Source organism: Parasteatoda tepidariorum, chromosome 1 (genome assembly GCF_982258835.1).
Source record: "Parasteatoda tepidariorum strain Cologne lab strain chromosome 1, Ptep-v5.0, whole genome shotgun sequence".
Lineage (NCBI taxonomy): Eukaryota > Metazoa > Arthropoda > Arachnida > Araneae > Theridiidae > Parasteatoda > Parasteatoda tepidariorum.
In genome coordinates this window covers 62602448-62622960 of record NC_141755.1, presented here as the reverse complement: position 1 = coordinate 62622960, position 20513 = coordinate 62602448, and the positions used below count along the sequence as shown (strand labels likewise).

General features: G+C 29.7%; 1 protein-coding gene across 3 annotated transcripts in view; it reads left to right on the top strand.

Annotated features, from left to right (window-relative positions):
* Positions 1-15177, top strand: part of LOC107452939 (uncharacterized) — a 38426-nt gene extending 23249 nt beyond the window's left edge. Inside the window, exons 2-10 of one of the 3 annotated variants that reach the window (XM_071179730.2) lie at positions 945-1219; positions 3897-4049; positions 5037-5239; positions 7371-7571; positions 9262-9361; positions 9734-9977; positions 10940-11166; positions 11579-11746; positions 14234-15177. In XM_071179730.2, coding sequence (XP_071035831.2) covers positions 980-1219; positions 3897-4049; positions 5037-5239; positions 7371-7571; positions 9262-9361; positions 9734-9977; positions 10940-11166; positions 11579-11746; positions 14234-14896 — 2199 coding nt within the window. In that variant the 5' untranslated portion in view covers positions 945-979 and the 3' untranslated portion in view covers positions 14897-15177. Of the gene's footprint in view, positions 1-944; positions 1220-3896; positions 4050-5036; positions 5240-7370; positions 7572-9261; positions 9362-9733; positions 9978-10939; positions 11167-11575; positions 11747-14233 lie in introns of all 3 variants that reach the window. The other 2 variants (XM_043049496.3, XM_043049498.3) reach the window with 2 other exon arrangements.
* Positions 15178-20513: the final 5336 nt, after the last annotated feature.

Here is a 20513-nt window from a genome sequence, read left to right as displayed (position 1 = left end):
CATTTTTCTTCGAAATAAGGGGTATTAATAAAATATCATTGATACATGAATATTTAAAGGTTCTTATAGAAACATTAAAAAATATATAAAAAAATATTTTTAGAAATGTTAAGAATTTATAAGATGCTAGTTATTGCCCGCGGCTTTACTCGCTCGGAAGAACTTTGATCTCTGCGCAACTCTCGAGCAATAACTTAAGTATCATATAGCACATATGCTATTGCTCGAAAAAGGCACGATCCCTCACCAATAATTGGTATGACAGTATGCGGCACCATAGCACCACTTAAGTTTAAAATTTCTTTAGCCATTTAAGAAAGGATCAAAAATAAATCTAAATAATCACTTCGTAGATAAGTTTTTATTTCGATTAAAACAGAAAAATTATTCTAAATAAATATTTGTTGATGTATAACTAACTATTCACCACTACTTAAATTAGCACTTAAAACTGCTTAATAAAATGAATTTGAATAAATACTTAACGTATAACTGTGAAGCGAGAAAATCTTTTAGGATAATTTAAAAACACTGCCTCCCATAAACGTTATATGAACTAGTATATCATAATTTCCAATATCATTAATTTCTTGATCTCATAAGAAATTACAACTTCTTGCAATCAGGCAAGGAGTTGATTTTCTTGACAAAGATCTTTTTCCCAATCCTCTTAGAACTTTTTTTTTGTTGAAATAAGGAGCAGAAATAAATTAGGAATGATTCAATAGAATGATTTAAATTAAAGGGTCCTTTTAGAAAAACATTCGACTGTTTAAAAACTTCAATATAATTCTTTGACATAAAATTTCTACAAGAATGACACATGTCTCCCTATCAATATCAGTGATCTGAGGAATTTTTATTAATTTTCACTCATTTGAGTATTAAATGCGTACAAACCACATTACGAGTTCGTAACTGTACTTAATTCTTTAATTCTGCAGGTCTTCAACAAGAGTAAAACTTAGAATTTACCATTATGAATTTTGTTCCACCACTCAGTATTTCCACAGAGAGCAACATTTCCCACAGTATGACGAAATCAAGACATGCATTACTCTTGAAGAAATTCAATGAAACCATTTTTGAAAGGAATTTTTTAACAGATGTCGTATTGGAAGTGGGTGATCACGTTTACAAAGCTCACAAGTTAGTTCTTTCATGTTTCAGTCATTACTTGAAGAGACTTCTTGACTCTGAAGGAAGAGAACCATATCGAGTAAGCCACAGTGTTTTGGTCGAAGGGCTTAGTGGAAGATGGTGATGAGTATTAATTTAGAGCATAAGGTTTAGAAATTATAGCAACAGCTGGAAGAAGTTTATAAAAAAAAAAACATATTTTTTCAATGAATTTTGTTAAATAAAAAATTGAATCAGAATGATCTAAATTTATAGCTGATCATAATTTATTTTAAAAAATCAAAATATTATCGATTTCCCGAACGTACTTCCACTAAGATCTTAAATTTATTTATCGTTTTATTAAAATATCTCCCTGTTTATTTGAAATTAATAATAAGGTGACATAGGACTTTCAAAATTTTTTTAGAAATTATCAAGGGATTTGTTTGAAATTCTCAATATATATTTATATTGTTAAAAACAATTTATATACAAAATTTCAAAACATTATTTTTAAATTTAAGAAATTTAAAAAATTTAAATTTTGAATTTTTTATGTTTTTTCAATATTGTTCCTCGTGTTTGAAATTTTGTTAAAATGACAAAATTCTTTTAAAATATTACATATTGGGTAATATAAAAAAATTATTTTAAAATATTACATATTAGGTAATATAAAAAAATTGTTGGGAGTATTTTTATTTTTTATTATTGAAACAAGAAACAGTAAAAAATGCAGTAAAAAACCAGCATTTTTGTAAAAAAATCATCATACCGCTATAAAATTTCATGTATAAAAATAATACTATTTACTTAATTCAAAAAACTTTTCTAACTAAACGTTAATAATATTCATAAATATATAACATCAAATTCTCAAGTCAATAAACTGAAAAATCATTTCGCTGGAACAGTTTGAAATTTGTAAATTTGCCAGAAAAGACATTTTGAGAAAAATGACTTGTGCTACCTTTTCATAGCAGGGCGTCAAAGGGGCGTGGTCAAAACAGAAATGGCCGTAACTTCGTCAATTTTGCTCTAATTCAAGAAATTTTTTAAAAAAAACGCTCATTTAAACGCCCAGATTTCAAAAATACAGAAAGCAAAAATTCGATTTTTCGGCAAATTTTTGTTTTTTTGAAACTCCCTTGTCACCTTAAAATGAATATTTTAATAAGCCAAATGCTCTTTTAGACTAGGTTGCGAACTAACATTCATATTACCTGATTCATATTGCCTTCACTCGCTTTAAAATATATCAATAGGAAATAACAGTTGACAAGTTTCCAGAGCTCAAAAACAGGCACCCATTTTCAAGATTTGACAGAGGTGAATGAGAAGAAACAAAAGGTATTTGAAATATAAACTTGAATACCAAACAGATTTATTCATATGAACGCTGATTTCCTTGATAATGACAGAAGTTTATCACCACCTCTCCATAGCGCCTGAAAAGGCATCTTGCCCTAATTTTCCCCTCTCTGCACTCTGGCTTTTTTTTTTCTTTCTGTTTTTCATCTTTTTTTTCTTTCTCGGTTTCCGTGGCTTTTCTAGTTATGTTTCTCACCTTTATTTTCCCTTTTTTCAGTGGCAACTTTTTTGCTTTATCTTTCAAATCCCTTTTGCTTCTTCTTTTTCTCGTTTGGCAAGTCTTGAAAATTGGTTCCTGCTTTTGAGGGCATGAAACACGTGGACTTTTTTTTCCATTTATATATTTTTGAAGTGAATGAAGTTTTTAATCGGGCAATATCTTATCGCTTCAGTCTCTTGGGATAATTTATTTAGCATTCAGATTGAAATGTCTTTTTGAAAGTTGTTTAAAAGAATTTTTAAAAACAAATTCTATGCAACTTGCAATTTATTTTTAATGAAACATTTAATCGGTGAGCTTTTCATTTTGAATACAGCTCCAAATGTGTATATAACAAAATTGTTTTCGCTCGAAATGATAATTTCATTGTTCATAATGAACAGTCATCTAAAATGCAACTTTTTAATGTTAAATTTAAATTTAACAGCTAAGAACGGTAAACGGTTACGAAGATACGGCATTTTGGAGAAGCTTAGTGCTGTATTTATAAAAATACAAAATTTTACAGAATCGTTTTCGCAAGAAAGAGTAAAAGTGTTATTTTCTTCAATTTAATTTATTATCAGCATTTTTTTAGCAAAGAAAAAAAAATCACGCGTCTAATCGGTTTCTATAAAGATTACAATTTAAAAATTCCGACAAAATCTAACATTCAAAAATCCAATCTTTTCTTTTCTCCCCAATTTTTTTAAAAAAATTGGTTCTTAATTTATTAATGATTTGATTTTTCATAAATTGATTTGGGTCACTTTGGACTGTATAAATTTTAGTTTTATTATGCGTGTTAGTTTCGACTGATGTCTTCAAAACTTCTGAACCTCTTTTCTTGTTTCCCCCCATACACATTAGTTACGCCTTTAAGTAGCCAATAAGTGGAATTTACTGCTTCAAAATATTCACGTGTGAAAACTAAAATACTTCATTTTTAACACGATTTGTCTTAGTTTTTCACATGAATATTGCTTTTGCCGTTACCTTTTATTTTTGAGCACACCGTTTTGATTTTTAGTGACTTAAAATTTAATATGAGATACTTTCTTTATGCATATGATATGAATGTTTGAAAAAGTGATCTTGAAAATTCTTTATTGTTTTATTTTTGACAACTTAACAACTTGGTTTAACGACTTAAATTTTATTTACTCCTTTTATTTTGAATTTATTAATTAATTTTCTTTCTTAGTTAGTGATACCTAAGGTGGGAAGAGAAGAGATAGAAATACTGCTTCAATACATGTATACTGGAAAACTTAATTTAACTTGTGAAAATTTTTTTGAAGTATACAAAGCCGCCGCTATGCTGGAAATGGTGGAAGTTACGCAAGAATGTATTCAGGTTTGTGAATTACGCATAGCTTCTTTTTACATGTAATTAACAAAAAAAAAGCCTCTGAATAATCCCTATATCAAGAATCCCAGTACTGTTCCGATAAATTATCCATTGTTCTCAAATTAAATTGTAAAAAAACTATTATTGGAAGATAATTTTGTCTTTTTCCAACCAATTATTTTAAAATGGGCATAAAGAATTAATTTTTTTTCCTCATTGATATTGGCCTTCAAACCATTTTATTGTACCTAATTTGAACAAGAAATTTAAAGGAAATGTGCTCTAAACAATTCTTCACTGAATATGACATAGAAATCGTGATAAATATAAATACATATATGATTTACAATAAAAAAATCACCCTTGACAAGAATGATCCTTCAAAGAGGAAGCAAGACATCACAATTTTATGTGGAAATTTACCGTTATGGAAATACAGATTCTTATAAGAAATCTTTTCATCTCTAATTGCAATTGATTGGGAGCATGAACTTTCCAAACAGCCAATTAAGTTCGGACACATAAAAGGAGTTATTACCTGACAAAATACCCGTGGCTTCAGCTCATATAGTGGCTATAAAGGAGAACTCGAAGCAGAAACTTGTCTGTTAAAGTAGCCCCATTCTTAATCTGATTAAAGTTCGGAGATCTGGGTGGCCCATCTATCCATTGAATATTTTCCCACTATATAAAATCCTTAGAGTATCTTAATTTTTAAATAATAATTTGTAATAGTCAAGAATATATCAATTCCCCCTGCGGCAATCAAATTGTAAAATCTTTTTAAAAAAAGATTTTATAAGAATTTTTTTAACTGATCATACTAACTGCGATTACTATCACCGACAAAAGTAGAGTTAAGCTGTCATAGAAATTTTGATACCAAAAATATATATATATGCTTTTATATTCTCAAATAATCTAAATGTATAGTAAAAACAGCAATACCACAATTTGTTCAAAAGCATTGCTGCAGTTTAAACTCTTTTTCAGCTGTTGGAACCTAAAGGAGACATCAAAAGTTGTTTTTACTCATTCATTGCGGCAAAAAAGTTACAAAATGACACAGCGTATCTAAAAGCTCGGAAACACCTAGCACACAGATTTGAAGAAACAATAACTTCACCGGAGTTTTTAAATTTTGACGTAAATAGTATTCTGGAACTAATATCCAGCCAAACTATTGGGACTCGAAGGTACGTGTTTTTGTTTACTTCATTTTTCTTACGACCGTTATCATTGGGTTTTAAACAGTATTTTTCTCTTAAAACAAATTTCATAAACATGTTTAAAACATCATTTTAGATCCAATTCAACTTTGACTTCAATCCCCTTAGTAAGGAAGACGGCAGATTACACGAGAAAAGAAAAATATTGTTTCAAAAGAAAAATAACTCCTTGAAACTGGTCACGAAGTCACTCATATTAGAACAATCTTAGCGGAAAAGTTCACTTATGAAATGACAGAGGTGACTTAAAATGTTAAGAAATAATATATAAAAATTAGTTTTTGCTCGTTTTTTTCCTCAAATTTTTCCATGAATTTGGATTGTCGTTTAACAATCCCGTTTTCTTTTTCTTTCCTCCATTAACAACTATTATTTTATAAATGTTCAAACTTTTTATCAAAAATAGAAAAACCAATATCATATTTTTAAGGCATGGGTAACTTCTATCGAAAGAATTTCATATTCTAAGCAAAAAAATACGTAAACTATCTTTTGCATATCCAGAAATTTTCTTCTCAGACAATTTTTTCTTTAAGATGGGGGGGAGGGAAATAGGTATCGACGGGGAAAGTCAAAGAGTTTCATCAAATTAAATGGTCGAATAATTATGGTTCGAATTATTCGCACCAAAGAGTTAATAAATTTAACAAGTAGGATAACATAAGTTAACCCTAACATATTAAGGTTGCTGCATTTTTGAACGATATTAGAGTTTAACATGCTCCTAAATTTTTAACAGTATGGCGTTGAGATAAATAAAATAAAAATGTACTTGAAAATTTTTTCTCTAAATATTGTTCGTGCAATGCTTTTCAATTTCATAAATTTCAACATTTGTAGTTGTCTATAGTAGTATTTTACATTTATCCAGAGCGGTCCTTTTACACTTAATTATTTATAATTATTTTTCGTTGTGAATCGTGCTTTTTATATTTTTATCCTATTTTATGATTTCATTTCATTTTTTAAAGATCTATTCCTATCACTAGGTAGTTTTAAATTTGTTTACAAACTTTATACGGTAGAAACAAGTTAATTAAAATACAAATACTTATGATTTATTTATGATTTATTGATGCTTACGATTTAGTACAATTCACCGATTAGTTACCCTTTTTTAAAAACGTGCCGTTTTCACATCAAACTGTTACTTTCCATTATTTCTAGGTATTTATTTTAAAGGTTTCCGGAATTGCCACTGGAAATAATAAACAGCAAAATGCACTGAAACATCTTATTTCCTTCACAAAAATCATGGTGTTTTTTATCAAAAATTATCATTTTTGATCTGCATATTGTAATTAAAGAAGGCACAAAAAAACATGAAAGAAAAAAACAAATACTGAAGATTTAAAAACAGTCTTAAATACACATAAATAATTCATTGTATGTGTTTTTCAGACGTATTCTTTCCATCAATCACATTTGAGTAAAATTTATTAAGCTAAAATAAGCTTTAAAAAAAGCTTTAAAATTGGGATATTTAAGTTTACCGCTTAAATAACGCTAAGGGGATAAATATTTTGTTCATTTATGCAAATACTTGATATTGCCTAATTCGGGTCAGAGAATTTCAAATCTAAAATTTGTTTTGCTCCTGAAGCTACAGAATTTTTTAAACATGATGTTTTTATTCTATATTTTGTGGAAATACGCAAGTTTAAAAGCGTAATGCATAGCAGGGAGTCGTATGAATATTGAGACAAAGTTCAAGGAGAGTTAGGGCAGATCATTAGATAGGGCGAGATTAAAATTGCATAAAAACTCATGACCAGAAACGTCATCATACGCCGCTAGTGGCGCTAACCTATTTTGAAATGTTGAGAAGCACAAAAAAAATTTATAGCAGATAAATGCCCTTAGTGGCGTAGGATGACATTTTCATATTATGACATTTATATATAACGTTTTTAAACTTGTACATTTCGAGAAAAAAATAAACTAAAATGTCATTTTTGAAAAAGAAACTATAGAGCTTGGAGAGAGAAACACATTGTAGATTTGAAATCAACGATACAAAAATATCTAAGATCTGTTAAAAACATCTCATGCAACAAAAAATATTGTTTCCTTGTGTAACTAACGCAATTATTTTCAGCGAAATGATCATATTTTTGTCTGCTTTGCATTGGTTGAATAATGATTATACACAGAGATCCAAATATGTTGTAGAAGTGATGCGACGCGTGCGTTTCAGCTGCATGAGTATGAATGAAATTATAGCATGTTATCATCCACCAATTTTGGCACAGATTTTAGAAATACCCGAAATTGTGTTGCTCTTATATAGAGCCACATGGTGAGTAATTTCTTTTTATAATTCTTAAAAAGAATTTTAAAATTCTCAAGAATATTGAAAGTATTATGAAATTTTAGTTTTTATCTTTTAAAAATATAATAAACATTTTATTAACAATTTTAGTAAATGCAGCAGAAGCTCGATATAACGAGAGCTGCATAATACGAGAAATTTGCTATTACAAGACATTTCCATCGATATATCAATATAGATAGGGGAACTATATGTTTATAAGGACCTTAAAATTACTTGGTTTCTGCTATTGAGAAATATATTTTTCTGCTGTTTAAGTGAGCAGTATGACACGAAAAAGGGCAAAATGAAGACGTATTCTTTCATTTTTAGTGTCGTTACATAAATGGAAGAAGAAAAAAAAATTCATTTTCTGCTTACAAAATTATGCGTGAATGATCACCGGGCAAGTTATCTTTCTCATTTCAAAAGAAAATTTCTGCTGCTATTTCTAAGAATACTGTCACACTTTTCATAAGAATTTATATATCTACATATATCTATATATTTATATATCTATACATATCGGCAATGCACATATCTACAATGTTCCCTTAATTATTTTCCTGACAGATTACTATTTAAATAAATTTCCTATGCAATTCATGACATCCAAAAAGGTATTGCATTTCGTTTCGTCTTTATTTTTTAATCTTACCAAAATTCTCAGACCAAACCGGTCAAAACCGGTCTAAAATGTGTCCCAACTAAATAAAGCCTTCTCATTCTTTTTTTGCCATGATTGTACGTAAGGAAAGCCAATGAAAATTAAATATAAAGTTAATATAGAAACACTTATTTACAGGGACTCATTTGTGCTTCACCTGGAGAGGAAAAAAAATCCCCGAATAAGTAAAAGAGGAGGAAAACAAAGTGTCATATCGAATCAAGGGCCACTTCAGATTATAGTTAATATATGCTGCATGTTTATATATGACTTGAAATACATGCTGTTTTTGTATCATTTACTAAATTCTGAAGTACTACATTTGCATTGCCAGGTTTCAATACTTACAGAAACTGAAACTTATTTTTAAATTTAAACAAAATAACGATTTTTCAGAAAAAATCGCTACAAATATTATTTCGAAAAATTATTTAAATCATTCTTTTTTTAATTTAATCTACAAGAAGGAAAGTAAATCATCTGAGTGGTTAATTACTGAATTATGTGTCGAACTAAAACCGTGGTATTTACGTAAAAATATTTAAAATGTTTGGGTGAATGTTGCATCAATGCAAATACATTTATTTTAAAGTGCTATAACCTCTGTATTATTATATTTTTTAACCAGTTCAGCATAATATTAAACCTATTTCGGTGCATTTTATTAAAATTAAAAATATATACTTGTTATCTTCTAAAAATTATGTTTTTAAATCTTTACGAACACAGAGTTATAATATAGCTGCATAAATTTGTAATTTACTTAAGTTTATGTGTTATTAAAATTGTGAATTTATACAAAACTTAATCCACATTTTGGTCTTAGTATATCTCGTTCAATTTGGCTTGGAGTTTAATTTCAAAACATATAAATGCCAAAGCAGAGAGTTTGTTTTTACTTGAAAACTCTAACATATTTCACTTAAATTTAAACAAATTTGTAGTTGACTATTACAAATTATAAATTTTCCATTTATTCATTTATTAAAAATTTTTATTTTTGTTTTGCAGTTACATTACAGCTAAGTTTTTGGGGCAAGAGAATCTTTTCAGACAATATGAAGTCCGTAAAAGAAATTTCTTGTTTGAGGAACTACCGATGGATATATGGGTGAAACTGTTTTTCTGTCATCTCACCATAAGTTTTTAAATTATAAACATTGTTCTATACGTTTGCAATTTATTTGGATAATTTAACAAAACGTATAATTACAATTGATTACTTCTACAGTCACAAATAATGACACTTAGGTAATTTAAATTAGTTTTACTATTAAGTCAAAAGTAAGACTTTATCAGCAAACTTTCATTTCATACCATTTAAATCATTAACTAAATAATTTAAAAACTAGTTCAAAGATTTTAATAAACTCTAAATTTTGTTTATTTATTACAATGACCTGGTTCCCAATAGGTGTGTGTGTGTAATATACAAACTTTTTCGTCCAGAAAAACTCAATTATTTATTCTTTTCCGTATCTAGCATGACCATCAGTATTCTGGTGGTATAAATATGACGCCACAACAACAAGAGGATAAAACTCGAAACAGCTCTTCAGACGGAACTATTTCAATACATACAACTGACTGCTCATATTATGAGAAAAGTGTTAACCTCACAAATAAAGAAACAATTTTTTCTGACAATCATCCGTTGCAAACATGTGCAGATTTTATGAGATCGGCAAAGAAGAGGTATTCAAATGTTATTCCTGCTGAGAAAGAAAGTAAGGGCTGCGAATTTATCTCTTTGAAATTTATTTATGTAATATTTTCGTTCTTAATGTTAAACAAATTTACGAATAAAAATATTAACCCTTTGCAGTCGTATTCTCGGCCAGCAAAGCAAGCTTCTCTTACCGTTTCAGTGTTATGTCTTATCTCAGCCACTACATCAAAGAACAGTCCTAATATTATACCTTTGAACAATACTGTTTACTTAGACGTGGTGGCTCAGGAGAGAGAGCGTTCACCTTCCAATGAGATGCACCGGATTCGAATCCCGGCAATACGTTAAAATACCTGTTAAAATATGACAACTGACGTTATAATATCCTGAGTGGTAGACGGATTATGAGTTAGAGTTCCCTTGTCAGATAAACTGTGGGAGGTTTTTGCGGTTTTCCTCTCCATGTAACGAAAATACTGGTTATTTCAGAGAAAAAGTTCTCCACGAAGGCAAATTTCTCTCAATACTTGATCCAGGAGTTTCCTTGTCTTCTGGATTTTGTTCAAAATTACAAGGCTACATAGTTGAGCATTACCAGTCAGAAGTCCAAAATTGGGAAGGTTGTTCAACGATGGTTTTAAAATAAAATACTGTTCACTTAAGTTGATAGGGTTTAGCGATATATAAATTTCAAAGAGAAAACTTTCCATTTCTCGTTGCGTTTAAGTGCATTAGTTTGCAAAATCACCTGATTTTTAACCCTACAGAAAATGTGTTCTATATGTTGGAACAACGGGTAAACACCGAATTCTGGAATCAGCGCCCCTCGCTATTCAGTAGATTTATGAGAACAATTTCTTTGAGAATAGTTTAAACAGGTTGCGATGCGCCTGCAAAACCTAGTGGACTCTCTTCTTAATTGATTTCTAGTGGTTATTAAGTCCAGAGGAAAAGTTCAAATTTTTGTTCAGTGTACTTTTAAAATGAACTGTTAGTGACTCATTTTTTTTATTTTTGCAGGTTTTGAAACAGCAGAAATTTTGGATAATAACTACTATGATTCTAGATTGCTGAGAAATTCAGATTTATACAGAAGGAATGTGGAAAGAAGCCCATTAAAAGCGTGTGGACCCGAAACAATTCATATTAAAGTGGTGAATGAGGAATCTTGTGCAAAATATCCAGACCAAAAACACGCACCAATATCCTCCAAAAAGAAAGCTCGTCCTCAAATTTTTTCTCCAGAGGTATACATATATGTAAATATATATTTGAATTAGATATTAATATATAAATAAATATTAAAAGTAAAAAATCAGCATATAAACATTTTGTACCTTTTTAAAATTACAGAAATAACCTGGTAAAAACTTACCTGATCAAAACCTTCATTTGCTTCAAAAATATTTTGAAGCGAATGAAGTCTTTAATCAGGTAAAATCTACTTCAGTTTCTTGGGATTGTTAATTTAACGGCAAAAATGTTTTTTATGCATATTGTAAGAATCTGTCAGTAATATGTTATAAGAATTTGTCCATTTTTGACGAAATTGAAGCAAAACTTAACACAAAAGCTATATTTCTGTCGTAATTTATAACCTTTAATTATCTATAATGTATCAAAATATTGAAACTTAATTTTTTTTAACAATTTAAGAAGATTACAAGCTTCTCTAATGGACAAAGACTCCTTAATCAAGAATCTACAGACCAATATGATGAGCACTATTTGCACAAGGCGTACATCAATTTTGATCGGAAAGCAAAGAGACATCAAAGAAATATATGCCCAGAGAACGAATTAAACATTGAACCAGTGCATTCGGTGGTAAGTTATAATTTTCATAGAATTAAAAATTTTCACGAATGAAATAATTTATGCTACTTTTATAATTAAATATTTAATGGGTGAATATATTAAATTACATTTCGCAAATACTCCAGTTTTTGGAATGTGTCATGATAATGTTAACTTACTATAAAATTAGCCGGTTTTCATTGATAAAAGATGTTTTAAAATCATGTTGCTTCTATATAATCTAAAACTGATTTATTAAATTCACAAAATATAACTTAGATCTTCTACTACTACGCTTTACATTTATTTCCAATATAAAGTTTTCGATTTGATTTCACATCCATTCAAAATAATTAGGAAACTAAGATTTGTTTGCAACTTTTACTTTTATTGAAAAATACACAGGCAATAGCTCTGTTGCATACAGAGTGATTGCAATTGTGTAAGGAAAATTAATTAATTGAAAGCTTTGTTAAAACAACTCAAGATTAATTTTGAGTTACATTTTATTCTTGTATCTGATTGCATAATCAATATATTAAAGCATTTGCACGCACAATTATACAGTGAAAACTTACCTTTTGTTCTGAAAGAAGTAGTGCAGAAAACAATGTAGCAAGGAAAAGTAAAGATTTAAAAGGCATACTTTTATATACAGTGAACCAGAACGTAGTCTTTCTCTATTTTTCTCTGAACCACAGAGTTAAGTTCTTTTAACTATATACCTTAGCAAAGATGGTACTTGCGTATAGAAACAGCTGTATGTCTCTAAAATATTTTCATTATATACAGTTTACAATAATTCTAAGTAGTTTTTAAAATTAATTTACTGCCAATAACTTTTTTTTTAAATATTCTGCAATGTTTTTCTTTTCGTTTCTTAGTAGATTGGTAATTGGATCACCTTATACCCAATTGTGTATTTACTTTGAACTTACACGGCGAAATGCTTCGCTTAAAATCGTTATACAATGCAACAAATGTACACGACATTATTTTTAAGAGTAAAACTCTCATGCCAGGATTTGCAACGCTTGTATGTTTCATTTTGTAACCATCGTTGAGCAGCAGATCCATCCTGAGACCAATGTTCCGTTCCAAAATTACAAGGCAACCCTATTGTAATTTTGAACGGGATCCAGAAGAAATGACAGCTCCTGAATCAAGTATTACGATATATGAAGTATAGCCATTACTGGAATTCGAACCCGGGCTACCTCATTGGGAGGTGAGCTCTGTATCCCCTGTGCCACCGTGACCAGCGTATATGTTTGATATTTTTCTCTTGATGAACTGTATTTCAAACCATACCTTTTTTTATGCATAGAATACGAAGCTCCGCCTTTATCTCGCTTCGCTGCACAACCCCATTATCTTAGCAGTCGTCTTTTCCATCATGAGCATGAGGTATTAACGTTGACTTCACTATTTTTTTCTTTCAAATTTTGAATTCAACTTAGAGGGTTTATTGTCAAGGAAACAAACTCGCCCGAAATGAATGCATTTTGATAGGAATTAATAAGCCCCAAAATTGATTACAAAATTTTTTTAAAAAAATTTGAGATATAACAATAAGTTTTACTTGTCGGGTTCAGGAAATGATTAGAATTTGCATGACCAGCCAGCACAGAGCTCTAGTTTAAATTTGAGTATCAAGCGAAAAATGATTGAAAGTTTGATTTACGATATATATCTTATGGCGATAATATGTCAACAAACTCTACTTATATAGGTCAGTAAAGTTTGAAACGTTGTAAACGTCAGTAAACGTTGAATTTTATCAAGATAAAAGGTGCAAGTAGTAGAGAAGTGGACGGAATTTTGATTGATAATTCCTAGATCCCATTTCTGAGTTATATGGTTAATAAACTAATACTTAAACTTACATTGTCATACATCTTAAGGTGCCAGTTAAAATTTGAGTCCTCTAGCTAGTCTAATAAGGATCGAAATGTTTAGGTGCTAGTTTTGTTATAAAGTTTGCTTATATCGATCATGAAACGGAGGAAAGTTGCAATGCAATTAGGCTGTATTCCAGATTTGAGTAGTAGTATTGGTGTACTAGTAGTACTAGTGATCTGACAATTCGTTTTGGAGCTTTATATTTAAAAATTGTGCTTGCAGTCTTATGGATTAAGAGAGATGAAATTGATGGAAACTCAGTTGATTACGAAGTATTCAGTCGATAGAAAAATAGGACCTTAAATGAGTTAATTTTTAAAGCCATTTGTTTCCATAAGACAGGAAAATGACGAAGCCCCTGGCCGAATATAGATTTAAGTGCTTAAGCTACTTAAAAAGTAGTCGTAATTTTGATTGTAAGATCCGTTGTTACAAACATGAAAACGGCTTAATAAAAACGTAGTATAAAACAGTGTGCTATGGCGTAGCATCTCTTGGCGTAGTATGGCATCTCTTGTGAAATTATGCAAAAGAGATGCATTTACGAAAATCCCTTGTTTTTTAGCATAGTGAACTCAATTTATTCTTCTGAAAAAATATACTTTGCAATTTTAGGTAACTAAAGGTACCGCCACTTTAAAGAAAATATCACCAAAAAGTTCAACTTTTGATTCTTTAAAATTTAGTACAACTCCCAAACAATGTCGTCCAGAAGTGTTTGTAAAGAAACAAAGATCTACCTTTGAATCTAAATCCCACTTACCAGATGTTAGAATTCAAATCGTATCACCTGAAAGTTTACCAGAAAAGGAACTGGGGTCATCAGAAATTCGAAAACAAAACAAATCGTTTCTACACGAAGCCAAATCATTAGACCAACAACTGAAACCAAAAGAGTTTCATGAGGCAGCAGCCAAGCTTACCAAAAAGAAAATCGTTAACTATTCCGATACTGTGGTGAAAATGAAAAATGTTTCACCGAAATATTATCAACATGATGAACAGCTACCAAATTTTAAAGTTTTGAAACAAATCGAAAGACAATCAGTCTCGAATTTGAACTTCAATAGACTTTACTCCGCAAGTAAAACAATCTTTAAGGATTGCTTTCCTCAATCGGAGGATGATTCACACAAGATGTTAGGGGACGAACTAACATTAAAACAAGCCAGAGAAGTTGATGAAGAATTTATAACATATGTGCTTCAACCATATAATGAAGATGTTAGGATGGACGATGACAAATGTAAAGAATCAGAAGTTGTACAATTTAGCTAGGATTGTGCGATCAATAGACATGGTACCTTAAATTAAACAATTTATCAAGGCAGCTCAACTTAATTTCAGGATTATACACATAAGAAGACAATCGAAGAGATTGTTAAGAATAAAAGAAGCTTTTAAGTGCAAAATACAACTACATTTTTTAGAAATTTAAAAAACAAACCAGATTATATGTTAAAAATTAAAATATATGTATAATGAAATTGTAGAAAAGAAATTATTTCGATAAAATTTCTATTTCTTCTAAAATAGAAATACAATTAATTAAAAAATAATAATTTTTTTCCATTAGTATGTGTAAATTCCATATGCTGACTGCCTTTTCAGAGGTATATAAAGTTCTTTCACCAGGAGATTTAAACATATGCCTAGTAAGTGGTCACAGCCTTACATTCGTTTTGAGAGGAGTCAAAATTTAAAGATAAAATATTACTTATAACTAACTTAAACTGGTTTTAACGATTCTAATTGTTGAAATTAAAAATCATGTAGTATAGCGAAAGAGATGTAATATAAATATGACTGTACACTGCTAAAAAAATTTATTAATAAACGAATCGCTTTGAATAACTTTTAATCTAATGATCAAATTTTTAAGTACTAAAAGACAAACTTAATAGTTCCTGAGGGTTACCTCAAATAAACTAATTAATTAGAGTAGACGATATTTCAAGTTTCTAAGTCGGACACAAAAGCTTACTTTCTCTAAACATACCTTTATTAATATCGATTATTATATCGATAATTTAATTCATTGATTAATATTTATTATATCGATTGAAATTTCAATCGATTTGGATTCCGAACTCTCAAAATATGCGTGGTGGCCGCAATTTGGAAAATATGGTCGCGATAATTTGATCAGGAAGACTGTAAAAAATTTGGTTCCCTTAAAGTTAATTATACTTTTTGCATATTTCGCCAAGCTTCGAGAAATGTTTAAGTGAATTATTTGCACGCAATTATAAAATTCTTTTATTTAAAGATATCAAGGCAGATATTTGGAAAAGATATACGAACGCAGAGAGTAATTTCCAATTATTTATTATTTTTTATTGTTATGTTTGATGACAGATAAAAAAAATTTGGATGGTAAGAAATAAAATTTTTTATATTTTTAAGAATTTAATTATAAATGGAAAAATACAAAATTTGAGAGAAATCGGTCGAATTATTCGGGAGAAATTAAATTTTAAAAATACGAGTTCAGTAGAATAGTTCCTGATGCACTAAAAAAAATTTGAATTTTAGGAAAAATTTTACACAATCTTTGTACTTTGAATCATAATTTCTTTTAGCATAAAAATAGAAATAATAGAAACAAAACATCTGTTAAGATTTAATTTTTTTCTAAAAGTGTTATTTCTTTCGTTCTCTGAAGTTCAAAAACCTGAAATGAATAATTTTATTTCTTCTTTAGATTAACTTCAGACAATCCATTTGACGAATAAAAAAAATGAATTGTTTCTTGCGACTACTATTACTGCCCTTACTTTAATATGTCGCCATCTCTTGGAGTAAAATTGAGGTTTTAAGCGTCTCGTATTTTTACGGATTATAATTGCGAATCGTTCGGTTTGGGCACTTCGCATTGCATTCTTAAAGTTAACAGATTTTTTCAAATTAAAAAAAAATGTGCATTATTTCTTTAGCCATTTCTGAAAAGATTTCAACAAATTTACTGATTATAGTTAATTTACTAAAGAAAAATAAAGTTTTATCAACAGCTTTTTTAATGAGCTTATTATATGCGATAGAAGAGATTTTGATGAAAGTTTAATTAAAAAACAAACTTTGTGATTTGAGCGCCTAAATAATAATTCATTTTATTGTGCAGAATTATTTATTGCCGAATAAGTTATTTTCAATTACCATTTTTCCTCTTAGAGCATTTCCATAAAAAAATCCATTGAGAATAACAATTTGTGAAAGAAAAATTTATATTATCGTTTAAAATTTTAAATACTCTCAAATCATAAGAAAAATACAGGGATGATCTCAACACGTTGAGTTTTTCCGATCTGATTACAGAACATGAGTTTAAACATCTTCAAATTATATAAATGTATGATAAAGCATCTGCTAATCATATAGTATAGGCATTGTATACAATGCCAGGTGTTCAGGCAGATATATCAGAATTATTATAAATTTAACCTAGACATAGCGTAGAGTGATAAAGCCTTAAATATAATGAAAAATGTCCTTTAGGTAAATTATGATAGCAGGGTTTGAAATAATTGTTACTTCGCTTTTTTAAAAAGAATATTAATGAGTTGATCTCCAAAGGAAAGTAACATTTTCTTTATTCAATAAATAAATTTTTTTATGATACGAATTATATTTTAAACGATTTATTTGATTATTATTAATTATATATTTGATTATTATTAATTATATATTTGATTATTATTATTATTAATTAATTAGAAAAAACATCAATGTAGGAACAGGGGAAGAATGTAGTGCACATTAAAAAATTCTGGATCAAATTACGGTAAAAAGTATTGGCACTCTAGGTTCATGATCCGTAAAGTTTATTTTACCGTAAAATCCATTTTTCCGCAAATCCATTTTTACCGTATTTTACACCGCTTATTTTACTTTAATTATTTTTTAACTACAGTTATTTTACAGTAAATATTGCTGTAAAAATTATGGTATTTCAGATTTTAAATTTCGTAAAATTTCCCGTAAGAATGGATTTTTCGGTAAAAAGAACCGGCATCCTGATGTCGGTACATCTGACCGTAATTTGATCTGGAATTTTTTACAGCGTATTTAATGGTCTTTCGCTTAAAAACAGTGTAGGGAATAATTGTAATGGTACATACATGTCTGAGTAATTTTCCCGGTTAATCCATTTATTATCAATACATCGAGATAACTAAACATATACGCTTTTTTAATTAAAGCAAACTAAATAGCATATGAATATACTTGCTGTATCAAATTATTTTTAACTGGAACTGATAAATCATATTTGCACTATTTAGTGTCTGTTTGTTACTTGACATTGTATATAAATTAAGTCATTATGAGTAATTTTTAATAATTTCATACATGAAATATGACAGATGAAAAGTCAATGACTTCGTTTCCATTACGCTATAATATACACTATGATCTGTGACAATTTCATCTACCTTGATTGAGTATTGGCAGGTGTTGTATATTATCGTTATCATAAAATAGGAAAAATCACCCGTAACGAAAGTTTTATTACATGACGGAAAATTATCATAACTTAAAGCTATAAATTATGAATTTTATTGTACTTTAATTATTATTGTAAAGATTTCTAAAATATTTTTATGCTTGTTTTGGTGTGCACATAAGATTAATGCAGATTTCATATTTTTAATCTTAGAAAATAAAATCTTCATTACATCAATTGCAATTTTTAACTCTTACATCAAGAAAAATACTACAAAATTAGACTTTGGTAAACTAATTTGAAAAGTAAGGAAAAATTTAACTAATTGGGAAACAATATTCCTAAGTGACCTCTGATACTTTTGTGTTTGTTCTGGATTGTAAAATATCATGTTTAAAAAAAATTACCGAGATTTTGTATTTATAACAGTTAAAAATTAATCTTAATTTTTCAGCAATCATTTTATAACAGACTATTATGACAGTGACAGATTATAAACTTAATTATTCAAAATTTATTATAGTATTTAAAAACTTCAATATCTGTGACGAAAACAAAAAATTTTATATGCAAAATACTCCATAATCGCTTGCCAATTTGAAACACGGGCAAAATATGTACGTGTTTTTAGTGTAAGATATTTTATTCAATATTTAATATAATTCTTGTTCTAATATTGAATGACGTTGCTCAATTATTGAAATTTAAATCAATTAAAAATACATGAAATTTTTATTATAATACTTCTCTCTCTTTTTATTAAATTTCTGTTTGGTTTTTATGCATTTCATAACAAAAATATATGTCCAGTGTGCAAAATAAGAAACGGACTACCCTGTGCCTTGTTACGGTTGGGTATAAAATAAAAAAAAGAATGAAAAAGTTGCTAACAAGCAAGTGATAACAATTTAAAAAAGAAAAATAGAAATTAATGGCCGGGTGAAAAAATATAGTGGTACATTTTTGGAGTTGTGTTGCAAATTTTACAACCCAGAAGGAATATTAATTTTTAAAGTCCCAGAAAATAACAAATATATTCTACAAAAAGACATACCTCCTCTCCATAGAAGCCATCCATATCTATGAAGAAAACAACAACAAAACCAGTCAAAATGAAGTAGTCCAGTTCTTTTTACTAAATCTTTGTTGTTTATTGGAGATCACAGTGAGGCACAACATCTTAAAAATTATCACAGTGAGGCACAACATCTTAAGAATATCATCAATGGCACAACATCTTAAAAATATCATCAATGGCACAACATCCTGTCCCGCAGTGGACTGATCGTTAAGACACGGTTCCCAGCAGATCACCGAAGTCAAGCATCACTGGCTACGGTCAGTGTGCGGGTGGGTGACCACTTGGATCAGTCTGCGTAGGGACCGAGGGTGTGCGGTATTGGTCCTCGTTAAACTGTGCTACCGTAAAGTGCTCGACTTCGCGCGCAGGTCGTCGGGCTACCGAAGCGGGGGTGCCATCCCTCCCGCAGAGGATCAAAATTGTGATGGCATGTCTTCGGATCATCCTCCGGGATGTTTCCCAGACCGTCGCCAATAGCCCATTGTGCAGCTCTAGTGCGACGTAAATTAACAATAACCAATAACCACAACATCCTAAAAATGTGGGTACGATTGGTAGCTGGAGCAGGAGACCGCACTATCCCAAGCTAGTGCGTCATAACGAAGAGTATTCAATCAAAAAGAATTCTTGATAAAAGGATTGAATCATAAAATTTTCAAAAGGGAACAGCTGCCGATATTTTTTGAGATTTTCTTTTGAAAGATTAAAAACAGCATTACCATAAAGCTAGAAATGGCTGTGAAGGAGTCCATCAATGGCGGTGTATACTGCGGCGATGTAAGGTCCAAAACCCTTTCCTCAAAAGAGGAGGGAAGTAAAAAAAGGCTCCGCGAGGGAGTATGTATATCGTTGGGGGGATGGAAGATTCGAATGCCACGAGCGTTTTTCGCGCTCTGGCTTTTATAGCAAAAAGGAAAAAAAACCGAGTTGAGTACTCAAGGTACTGAAAGTATGAATTAAAGAAGTAAAATTTTAAGTTGAGATGCATTATCAATATTATTTTTAAGTGTTATTCTCACCTTCTGATTGACGTTGCAAAGCTAAGTTTCAGTCGACTTCAAAGTCTCGTGCTACATCAAACGACGCCGACAGCTTTTTCCAAGAAAAGGAGTGTCTGAGGAATGTGCAAGGAACTTCCTGGGGAAAATGTCCTCATTGCGCTAACGCGTTAAGGGGCGAGAAGAAAAAGATGAAGAAATAAAAAATTGTTTCATAAAATTATAAATTAAGCCGAAAAATAAGTATTTTGATTAACAAAACAGGATATTTAAAAAATTAGGCTGTGACTTAATGTCACATTATACCCCCCACTGCAGAAAAAAATTTGAAGAAAAAAAATTTTTTTTTGCCAAAAAAAAGAGATATTAATCCAA